At 38.3% G+C, this 12,534-nt stretch overlaps 1 protein-coding gene across 4 annotated transcripts in view; it reads left to right on the top strand.

Annotated features, from left to right (window-relative positions):
• The window catches only part of LOC128263341 (cGMP-dependent protein kinase, isozyme 2 forms cD4/T1/T3A/T3B), a 35,463-nt gene that overhangs the window by 12,301 nt on the left and 10,628 nt on the right, over window positions 1-12,534 (top strand). For 3 of the 4 annotated variants that reach the window (XM_052998362.1, XM_052998363.1, XM_052998364.1), the window contains 2 exons: window positions 79-1,690; window positions 7,114-7,280. In XM_052998362.1, coding sequence (XP_052854322.1) covers window positions 141-1,690; window positions 7,114-7,280 — 1,717 coding nt within the window. In that variant the 5' untranslated portion in view covers window positions 79-140. Of the gene's footprint in view, window positions 1-78; window positions 1,691-7,113; window positions 7,281-9,636; window positions 10,288-12,534 lie in introns of those variants that run through there. The other variant, XM_052998365.1, reaches the window with a different exon arrangement.

The following is a 12,534-nucleotide window of genomic DNA, read 5'->3' as shown; positions in this document are numbered from 1 at the left end:
TATAGCTCTGTTTTTGCTGTATACATTTGGTTATTTATGTTATGTTACTTAATAACCTTTCTTTTTTTTATGTTTTAGGGCTCTTAACCTTTGGCTGAGTGCATTTTCCGTGGCGGCTGTTGATCAGGAAAGCCGCCTGGATGCGTTTCTGCTTTGATCGGCTGTGCTTCGCAACCAAGCGGCCAGCCCAAAACTCCAATAGCAATGCACCACACTGCACTGCTCACAGCACAATTAGCACAGATGCACCACCAGCAGCGGATGTAGTAGATGTAGCCACAGCAGCAGCAGCAGCAGCAGCAGCACAGCCATCAAATAATCTGTTTTACGCCGACTACCAGAAGCTGCAGCCAGCGATAATCGATAGGGATTGGGAACGGGATAGAGGAACGCGAACCGAGGCCAAGCCGCCGGACATAGAGCAACAGCCTGAGATACAGATACATAGCCATCCACAGATACAGACAGAGAACCATCCACAGATACAGATAGAGAGCCATCCACAGATACAGACAGCTGCTCAGATACAGATACAGATACAGATACAGCGCCATCGCCGGCATAGCAGTGCCGAAGATCGCAATCTGAACACGAGGCGGCGAAACGATTCGAATACTACGGAGGCGGTACGAAAAGCAGCCAGTATGCAGCAGGAGCCGAACGCCAACTATCAGTTCCCAACCGACTTGGGTCTGGTGAGCATCGTCAACAACAATAATAATAGCAATAATAGCAATAATATCAACACTCAGCCGAGTGGTGCCAGCAACAACACCAATAATAATAATAACAACAATCTGGTGGGTGGCATTGTGACCTTGCCGGCGGCTGGTGGTGGTCTCATAGGTCTGGAGCACACGGCATCGGGACTGCGGCTGATACCGGCACCACCAACGCACTCGGAAGTGCTGACCCACACGCTGATCTACGGAACACCGCCCTCGGGGGCCCAGCAATTGCATCAGGATCCGCGCAGCTTGCTGCATCAACAGGAGCTGCAGTTGCAGCAGCGCTATCAGCAACTGCAGCAGTTGCAGGCTCAAACGCAGGGCTTGTATACGAGCCAAGGCAGTCCTGTTCTTTACCATCAAAACAGCGCGTGTTCCAGCCAACCGGTGGCCATACCCGGTGCCAGTTGTCACTCGCCCACCCAATTGCAAGCGCCCACCACTCTCAACCTTCAGCAGCAAATGCAGAGCTTGAGGATCTCGGGATGTACGCCCAGTGGCTCGGGGGGATCGGCCACGCCCTCGCCGGTGGGCTTGGTGGATCAAACCCTGCTCATGGGCAACTATGTGGCCGCCTCGCCGCAGGAAGAGCGCTTCATACAGATCATTCAGGCCAAGGAGCTCAAGATACAGGAAATGCAGCGGGCCCTTCAGTTCAAGGACAATGAAATTGCCGAGCTCAAGTCGCATTTGGATAAGTTCCAGAGTGTTTTCCCCTTCAGTCGCAGCAGTGCGGCGGGATGTGCGGGAACGGGCGGAGGATCGGGCTCATCCGGAGCGGGAGCGGGAGTGGGAGGGGGAAGTGGAGGAAGTGGTGGTCCCAGCACCGCCACAGGTGCCACCCGCAAGTCTGGACAGAACTTCCAGAGGCAGCGGGCCCTCGGCATCTCGGCGGAACCACAAAGCGAGTCCTCACTGCTGCTCGAGCACGTCAGCTTTCCCAAATACGACAAGGATGAGCGGTGAGTTTTCGACAAATATATGTACCTTATAAGGCAAAAACCTTTGAAAACTCACAGATCTTTGAAAATTCTAAAAGATAACTGCTTCAAATAGAGTTGAGAATATATCTGATTACTAAATACTTTCCATTTCCAATGATATACAATTATATTTGCATACTTTATTAGTATATAATATGGTGATCTTTGTAGTAAATATAATTCTAATTATTTCTGAATTCTATTTACTTTTCATTTCCAAAGATATATATTATATTGCCGTACACATTATTAGTTAGTCTGGGGATCTATAGAATAAAGATATATTATTTTCATAATACATACAAATGATTCAATAATGATCTATAGAATAAATATGTTTCTGACTAAATACTTTGAATTCCCAAAAGAATGGCTATTACTAGCCCTAGATTACGAAGATTTATTTTGAAGATTCAAGTAGGCTTGTGTAGATATAAATTGTACAATTTATTATAGATTATATTTATATAGAATTCATTTCTTCAAAGCTTTTTCTCCCTTACTAAAATTTATTTCTGTACTAAGGTTTACATAAAACAGATTAACCAAGTTATTTTTAAATTGTTTGTATTTTGCAGTGATTCATTTTTTTATCTTTGTTTATTTTAATTATTTATATTTATTAAGTAAATGTTCTGTGCATATCATTTTTAACAGTATTCTCTTTGTGATAACACTTACATGAAACACATTGTAATTTATATTTATTAATAACTATTGTAATGTTGTTTGTGTTGATCAAAATATCATAGAGTTGATTCACTGTGTTATTAAATAAATTCAGAGCACTTTGGCTTTCTGACTTAATCGTCTCTCGCAGATTAGCCCTGCATAATGGCAATCTGGGGTATACATCCGTATACATGTCCAGAGTCTATATAAAGTCTATATAGCCGGACCGAAAACGATCGGCACCAGCGTCATTGTGGCGATTTTAATCAAATATTGGGAGCAGCGCCCTGTCGCCTGCCACGAAATGCGTTTATTAAAATTGAGTTGGGGTGACAGGCGCTGTTGCACCGCCCACCACCACCCCTTCGTAAATGGCCTTGGGCGGTGTCAGTATTCGGATATAAAAATCTTTATGAATATATACAAGCCACATATATGAATTGTGGCCCACAGAAAGGCTGCCAATTGGCAGCCCATTCACGCTACATTGCGTCACATTCGTTTCTTTCTCTATGGGGATTTTTTAAGACACTTTTTTGATCATGCAAAATTCGTTGCAGTCTCTCCGCATCATCTTATATGTATAATTAAATGAGTATAAAATTAAATCCGTGAAAATGCGTTGGCGGTTGCTGTCGGCTGTGCGATTTTCACACTTTTGCTGCCCACTGGAAGTCGTTGCTCTTGGCCAGCTTTCCCCACTTTGTCTGCTGCAAAACATAAGAAAACATAAATATTTATTCTTTGGCTACGTGGCGATGTTTCCTCAATGCTTTTCAATTATAAAATTCTGGGGCATGTGCCATCACAGAACATTTAAATGGCGACACGCGCTGTTGAAAAATTGTTGATCCACATTTTTTATTAATTTTTATTAGCTTTTATGGGTTATAACTTAATTTAATATTGTTTTGCATGATATTAAGCGAACTTTCACATTTCAAACATTCTTCAAGATTTTTCTATTGTTGGTGCTAAGCAGGAAAAAATATATTTACATTATTATTGCCGTTGGCATAAACAATCAAATGCCAATTTCCTATTTTTAAAGTATTTTTGGTTCATTGGTTCTTTTCTTCGTATTGCTTTGTAAACAAATAATAAGTTATATGGAACTCAAGGGGTTTTACCTGAAATTTTATCAAAAAAAATTTATTTTTATAAAAAAAATATAAAATGTTTTTTTAATTTTTTGTAATTATAATTGATGAAATCTTTGGCTATCAATGAAATCACTTAGACCTCGATGTCAAAATGATATCGATAAATGCATGTTTATTTGTCATACTTATTCGCAATTTTTGCCTACACCTGGCATAGACTAATCTGAATGCGTATCGGACGCTAAGTAATGCGGCAAATTTGTTTAAATCGGCCATTTTTATGACCCCAAGCTGTTGACACAATCACAAAAAATCTCCTGAAAATATCGCGAAATTCAATTGCAATTCAAACATTTTAATGGTCTGTGGTTTTTGGCAGAAAGAGAGAGGGGGTTTTGAAGGGGGGTCTGCATAAAGTCCGGATTTTGGAGCCAACCAATTGGGGTCCATTTTATCTCTGACCAAAATCTGTGCCAACGGCGACGTTTGTGTGTGCAACAGGACATTTTTTGACACTTGCATGGCATAAATCAAAAGCGCCGTAGGCCTCCACTACGATACACCATATATATATATATATATTCATGAAATCTATGGGATCGGGATTGAGACTGAGGCTTGGTCTCAGTACTTTTGTGGCCATTTACACCACGCAACTGTTGCCTGTTGCCTTTCAACGGGGCCATCTAATAAATAGTGTCACAAAATTGTGCGAAATTGCCTTTGCAGTGCAGTTTCCAGGGGGGGGGTGGCGTCATGTGGACAGGGGCGTGCACTGGCAGGGGGTCTAGGCAGAACTTGCCACACGTTGCACATACATGTGTCCACGGTCAAGATGACAAGACCACAGTTAGTTTTTTCTGCTTAGGTTATGGAAATCATGTGGGTCAGAACGTAAATGCATAACTAAAGTTATATTTTGCTTGATTAAAATTATTGGGAAAATTATTGAAAATTTATGGAAGGTTCAACAATACCATTTAAATGACATTTATTATTTTTAGACAATTATATAAAGAGCCCAAGTCAAATGGTCTTAAATAATGTAAAGATCTTAGAGAATTAAAGCCACGAACACTCATTATACGTATAAGCAATTATTTTCAATTTATAGACATATTTAATTTAAACCCATATCAAGAAAATATCTATTATAAACATTAAATGATAGAACGCAATAGTATTTTACATCACTCAAATCCAGTGAAATATTGTATTTAAATACTATTTTATTTAACAATAAATTATAATTTTGAAAGGGGGTTCTAAATTGTGTAAATTACATTGAATTTTTTATTAAACTTGGATGTTTGTTTGATACTCTCACTATTTTAAAAGAGATTCTAAATTGTATATATTTTATTACATTTGTACCTCTTGTATAGAATTATACACTTATAACAGTAGCTAGCTACCGCGTATTATTTAATTTGTTTGACAACATCAAATTGGCATGCAATTTTTCTTTTCACTTAGCCAAACTCTCGACAAGTCTCCTCCCCTTTGGCGTTGCGATCTCACACACAGCAAAACCACCTCACACATGTCCATAGATTGGTACCAAAAATCAAGCCCCACCCAAAAATGCCCACTTGGTGGTTGGCTTGTCGCTTCCATTGGCGCCGACTTCTATTCGCAATTTCCATTTTAAATTCAGTTCGTTTTTATTGTCAACTGCTCTTAGCCGCTAAGTATTTGCACTTTCAATTCGTTTGTCAGTTGTTTTCGCGAGTCTCAAATTGAACGCACCCGCAACTGATCGACTGATCTCTGAGGACTGGGCTCCAAATATTTCCTAAGGTGCAGCCAATTTCATTCCCCATGCCTTGGCACACATTTCAAATTCAATTTACGCACAAATATAGCCATATGAATGGTTATAGCTTCCGACAACTGGAACGCTCAAGCGATCCGGCCCGTAGGTCTAATTGAAGCTCTTAATTGTTTTGGCTCGTTCACGAATGTGGCACCACCAGCACCACTGGCACCACTGACACCGACTTGCACCACCACCGCCATTGTGTTACGCATGTGCGTGGCGTTGCAGCCAAAGAAAATGTTAATTTAGGCTTATAAAAAAATGGTCCGCTGGCAAAACCCCACGGGGCAAACACCACAGAGCGACCCACCGCCTCCGGCTACTCGTCTACACTCGGAAAATAATTTTAAACTTATTTAATTTACAATTTATAGATATTTTAAAATCTAATAATGGCCTTAAATAATTAAGTAATACAAATAAAATTATAAATGTTTACAATACATTTTTTTTCAATAAAAGAAACTATTTTAGTTATGAAAATTTGATTGATTACTTTTCTTACAACTTGGTCGATAGTTAAAAATATATTTAAAATATATTTTTCGAGTGAGTGCGCCTCCTTCTTCTTTGGTTTCAACTCCAATAGGGGAACTCGTTTCAGTTTGTGGGGCGCTGAAATCTAATACTTTACCATGCCAAAAAAATATCCATGTTATTACATATTGTCGCTTCCTAGACCCACTTGGTCGTTACTGGGGTATCGATTAGACACGAATCACCTTTTTTTATATACTTTATAATTTTGTAATACATTTTAATTGTGAGTGCTATGTGGTGTACCCGAAAATACCGCAAAGATACATGAATACCCGCCAAACGGGCGCCACAGGTGTTGGAGTCTGGGTGTAGTAGTCGCTTTTTGGCCAAATGTTCCCCCCACTCCAACGCGCCAAGCCAACTCATCACCACATTTTGGGGCAATCAGGTAGCTGCTGCAGGTTTCTCCCAAACTCAGTTCGGTTCAAGCCAAGCTCAGTTCGCTGCCAAAAACGAGCCTTACAAATTGGCCCCCAACCCCATCGACGACAGCCAGTGCAACGCCTTCATGATTAACTTTGATCATTGGGCAGAGATCGGTGGGACCATATTGTCGTGGTTTATCTGAAAAGTATTTTTTGAAATTCTTTAAAAAATTTCCAAACTTGGTAAACATAAAAAAGAAACAATTCTTTCCCAAAGTCTAATTAAAGAAGGTATTAAGTTTTCCTATACAAAATACAACTTAATTTATTTTTTTTACAAATCTTATAATAATAGGTGTGAATTTAAAATCATTGGACTATTTTCTAGTATATTGAATCCCACCAAATATTGGTCACACTGGCAATTGTCTATCTGGCTTTAATTAATCACCGCAACTCAGCGCTGGCTTTCAATTTTATCCGATCCACTGCTTCTATTCCCATTACTGTTTCTCTGGCCCGGGCCAGTTGTCAAGTTCGCTGACAGATAAAGTCATTTGACATTTACAGGCATAGCCGACATGGTATAGCATGGCATGTCCATGAATCCCCACTCCCCCAAAAACCGAAGCATACAATTTTCAAATTTGTATTAATTTCATATCGGTCGATTGCGCGCATGCCAACAACCATTGATATTGGAAAAAAAAGAATTAAAATGCCGCAAAATTTTGGTGGCACAACTTGTTGCCTGACTTGTAAAGCCAAACTGGCCGACCAGATAAAACGATTTATATGTGTCAGCCGGAAAATTAATTGGACTCTTGCCTTTGCCCATTTCATTGACAGTCTCTTGCCATTTTTAATATGCACAACTAATTGCATTTATATATCGTTTTGCAGCTCCCGTGAACTTATCAAAGCTGCCATTTTGGATAATGACTTCATGAAGAATCTGGATTTGACGCAGATTCGTGAGATCGTCGACTGCATGTATCCGGTGAAATATCCAGCCAAGAATCTGATCATCAAGGAGGGAGATGTCGGCAGCATTGTTTATGTCATGGAAGGTGAGTTTAAAGTTGAAATATTGTGGGGTGTTTTTTTTACTTAGTTAGGGGATTTGACAGGAAATAGGATTTGGCCAGATGAATTTGATAAAAGGAAGAAAATTAATTAAAATATTTATAAATTAAGAAAAATGAGTACAAAGCATAAATATTGGTTAGGATGTTTAAGTTTGTATCTATTGTTTAACTTTATCGTTGCTTTTGAGATACAATTGCTTTTCAACTTGTGTTTTCAGCCCAAAAGTATGCTAAGCAAATTTTTAAAGCTGCAACCTTAAAGGTGTAAAATGCATGTAAAAATGGTTGTCTTATATAAAATTCAGTATATCTAAAAGATTTTAGAGTTCTTATATTAAGAAATTAGTTTTAGACTTCTTTTTTTAAGATTTTTTATGTATAATTGGCATTGTTTATTTATAAGTATAAACCTTTTTAGCCTTCATATATACTCTTGGTACTACATTTTGTTTTTCATATTAGTAGCCCTTAAAAAATTATTTAAATTTGTTTATCCTATTTTTTCTTGTACATATATCTTTTTTACCTTGCCCCGCCAAGATCGTCCAACTTGTTGCCACAGATAAGCAACTACTCCTTCGATTTGGCTAGCTGCACGTGTGTTTTTGGTCTGATGTGGAATACCTGAGTTCTGGGCTGGGATTGGAACGGGGTTTGAATGATATAGGGGGTCTTGAGGGGTTTTTGTTTGCGGGTGGGACTGTGTCACACCCACGCGGCCAGAAGAAGAGAAGTTCAGAGTCTCGCCTTGCAACGAAATGTCAGCGCGGCGAACGAACAATGCCCAAGCGGGTTTTCCTTTCAATTTTCGCTTAGCATTTTGTTTAATGGTATTTTGCACGTTTTTCTGCGTTTGTCTTGCACCCATTTTATTTCTGGGTGTGCTCCTAGCCTCGTGGCTAATTGTTGTTTTAAATATTTGCTGGAACTGCTCGGTTTCGCTTGAGTTCTGTGCGAGATTTGTGTACCTTTCGTGTTAATTTAGTCGCCGACTTAATTTACGTACTAACATTAGCATTTTAATTGCAACCAGACGACGGGTGAACAGTATAAGCCTGCACAAAAGTAATAACAATGATTATAATCAACAGTCGAATTATGCATTCAGCAAGTGGTAAGATGAATTGAAGGAGAGGATGCTTCCTCAATCTTGCAACATCATCTTCACCGTCGTCTGCGATTTTCGCTTCCTTAACCTGAAGCACCGATGTCCGCTACTCGAAAACGATGAACAGATGTCACGGCATCTGTCTATATATCATATAGCCGCCTCACATATGATACTCCAAAGAGAAAGAGAGAAAATTCAGAGAAGGAAATGGCATACACAGCAGATGCTAAAGAGATTTTTGCAAGGTTTCGGCCTTGCTGATTATCCCAACGCCCTGAAAATGCACTCAAAACAATATAGATTCGTTAAACATAATAAATACTTTTGAGATAGTAAACCAACTGATTAAACTGTCCTATCTTAGGCCATGATGTCTGATTTACTTTAAAACTCTCTACTGATTATTGAATAGAAGTGAATATTTTCTGCTTTTATTTGGCAACGTTTAATATCAGTTTGTTTGGATTTTAAATCATGACTATCTATGAGGTCAGTGGACTTCTGGAACTATTAATATTTCCGCACGTTCATTGTTCCATTTATGAATTGTTACGATTTTTGAATGATAACGTTTGTATTTCTTTGGTTTTGCGTAGCGAATCGGTCTGTCACTTAGGACCAAACCAGTTCACCAGCTTGGCATTGTGTACACTGAGAAAAATAATCACACAAATACTTATATATTATAAATGCTTATAATTAAACATTACGTTTTTGCTTTGGTTATATAAAAAGTATACATTTTAGGGACAACGTGTAAAATACAAAATTATTAAAATAACATTCTTTCAAATGTTGAATGTTAATACTGAAGTAAATTTGGTTAACACAGAAAACAATTTTAGTTTTAGAAATTTATTTTTTAACCATGTTTATATAAATATTTTGTTTTCTCCTCCTCTGCCTTATTTTTCTATGTGTACCGCACTTGCTTTTGTTGAGCTCTTTACCTGTATGAATGTGTGGGTACTTCGATTTCTCTCTCCCTGTCTTTATACATACATACCTATATCCCCCGATTTCTGGCGCTCTCGCCCACAAACAAAACAAAGCGTGGCCAGCTGGGCTGCTGCCTTATACTCAAAACTCATATCTCCCCCATAATCTATTGCTCTCTCTCTTCGCTCTTTGGTAACCGCTCTCTCTTTTAGCCGATCGCTCAGTTGGAAATGAGTAATATTCACCAGTATTTCGTATCCCGAACTACGAACTGCGGGCAATTCGTCATTCGTCATTCGTCCGGCAGGCTGCGTAGTGAGAAAACGTTGTGTGGCGCATGCGCGCTCGTCAGCAAAATTTGCACCTGGATTTTACAACTACAAGAATAACAGAAATCTAAATCAAAACTCCCACTTCGTGTTTCGTCATTTCTTCGCGTCGCGCTCTCGTCGTTCGCTGTGATTTTACAGTTTTGTTTTAATTTTTGCATATGGCATTCGGCCAGAGATATAATAATAAAACCCACATACCGGACAATTACAATGCCTCTTCTCACACACAAGCCTTCGCGCTTTTTCCAACAATACTCCTTACATAAATAGCTCTAGTTTTGCTGTTCTAAATAAACAAGTAAACAAAAACCACACAAGTTTCCCATGTAATTATGCGGCTAATAGAGATCAGCCGAACGATTTGTGTGTAATTTCCTTGAACTGCTCGTAAATTCTTGGAATTGAAGTGAATTAAAAGTGAAAGTGAATTGTTTAAATTCTTGCATTAAGGAAACAAAAAACACTAAAAACGCCCACGGAGTGAGACAAAACGAAAAAAAAAAGAAAAAATTGTGCAGAGAATGAGACACAGAAACGGGGACTTGACTTGCTTGTTTTTTGCTCTTTTTTTCTCGAATTGAACGAAAAGATCACTTGAAGAATTCCGGTTTGTGGTTTTCCTTTGCAGATCTTGTTGTTGTTGTTGCTGCTGTTGTTTTTATTGCTGTATTTGTAATATGTCTCGGTCATTGGTCTGAAAAAAAAAACCAAAAAAAAATATCGGCAATAATGGTGTAGAAATACAGATATTATAAAGGTAAAACCGTATAATGCCAAATTTCAGTTCTCCGATTTGATCGTGCAAGAATGTGAGAACATAAATCGCACAAACAATCTGATATGGCCCCAAAAACTGAAAGAAATTCACTTGAAATGCGGAAGAATGTGCAATAATTAAATTAAATCCAGCTAGAAATATAAAACAAAACAAAAAACCCAAAAATTTAGAAATCGTGTGAAATCCTAAAACAAAATGATAATGATCATAGCGAGGGAGAGGCTAATGTCATGCCCTGGAACCGGGTCTCCACCTGTCATTTGACTTCTTTTGTCATTTCCCTTAACTTAAGCTAGTTAGCTGCAGAATCAGACTTAGACTCAGACTTAGATTCAGACCCAAGACCGGTCCGGAACACGGAGATGCCGGGTTCGAAACCGAGAAGGGGCACTCTCACTTTTAAGTAACCAACCAACCAACCAACCAACCAACCAACGAGTTTTGCATTCGCCTTTTGACATGCCAAATGAACTGGCTTCGCTTGGGCGCTCGAATGCGATTGGGTAATAGACGAAAAGCTAGATCACAAGATCATTGGGAAATTTGGGTCTGAATTGGTCAAAATTATAGTGTTTCGAAGCGGTTTCTAATTGATCTCAAACAAGTGGAACGAATTCGGTAGCTACTTCAAGATGGGTTTTCTTGGATTTTTGGCATTTTACCATAAGTAATTGATCTCAAACATGTGAAACCAAATTTGTAGCTACTTAAGGGGAACATTGACTAATGTTGTTACGGCCAATTTGATTTTCTTTATGTTTATAAAACCATTAAAATGTTAAATAATTTAAAGGCAAACTGTCTAATTGATCTCAAACAATTGGAACGAAATCAATAGCTATTTCAAGATGTGTTTTCATGCATATTTGGCATTATAGGTAATTGGAATTGTATGCAGTTTCAAACAAGTGAAACTAAATTTGTAGCTACTTTGGCTAATTTATAAAACCATTAAAGAGTTGAAGAATTCAAAGGCATTTTGTATATGGGAAACTTGTCTATTTAAAAACATTACGTTTCCCTTATTATTACTTAAAATCACAAACAATATTTTGATATTTTAAATGCATCATGACATTATGTATTTATTTTTTTCTCTCAAGAAAAACAGAAAAGCATAATTAACTAATTAAATCGGTGCCCAGAAGCCTTTTAATAGTGATTAATTGAAAGTTAATGATGGAAGGCTATTAAGAAACATAGTTTCCATGACTTTTTTTCCACTGAAAATGAAATAATAAGAAAGTGTTGGTTTGAGATTCTCTGGGGCATTCCGCAGCAATCGTTCAATCTAATCAGTAACTCTAGCTTGCTGCAGAAAACCTTATAAATCAAACCAGAATCTTGTTTGTCAGCTTTGACGCCGTTTTTAATTACAATATATTTGCAAACAAAGAGAGCTGCTGGCTGGGAGATTGCCGGAATAAGGTTCGATCTTGCTTGACTACAATCTAAATTGTACACACAAAAGATCATTCTTCCCTCTGATCTTTCCTCCCTCAGTCATCCAGTTTTTATAACTTTCTTTATAAGCGACTTTCATTAGCATAGACAAACAAATGAGAGACGTCAGCTGAGATATGACCATAAATATTTATTGTGATGATTTACAAGCGAACGCGAAGGTGTGTGTGTGCCAAAATGCGGTCATGTTTTGGCAAAAAGGCAGAAATAATCCAAAAAGAGTGACTAAGCCAATGGAGTTTTTGTCTTGCCTTAATTGTCAGTCAAAAGGGCGGACCAAAAAAAATAAACCAAGTTGTTTGTGTGTATAATTACGAGCTGTCATGCAAAACCAAAAACGACTTGGACTCGGACTCGATCTGAATCTGAATCTGAAAATGAATCCACACTGCCCTTGGCACACAAGCCAAAGTCTGTGACTAACTTTGACTTAATCGAGGCTTCCAAACCTCTGCTCTGGAGATCCGTTAACTTCTATAAATAGCGGCCTCAAAAATACAGAAACACGCAGGAAAAAAATCAATGAATTCGATTGATTTATTTTGCACAGAAAAAATTAAAACTATGCAATCATAAAAATTATTTAATATATTGTATATATATTGTTAAAAA

The sequence above is a fragment of the Drosophila gunungcola genome, unplaced genomic scaffold, assembly GCF_025200985.1.
Source record: "Drosophila gunungcola strain Sukarami unplaced genomic scaffold, Dgunungcola_SK_2 000001F, whole genome shotgun sequence".
Classification (NCBI taxonomy): domain Eukaryota; kingdom Metazoa; phylum Arthropoda; class Insecta; order Diptera; family Drosophilidae; genus Drosophila; species Drosophila gunungcola.
The sequence above is the reverse complement of the archived record's forward strand: the minus strand, read 5'-3'. Positions and strand labels throughout refer to the sequence as shown.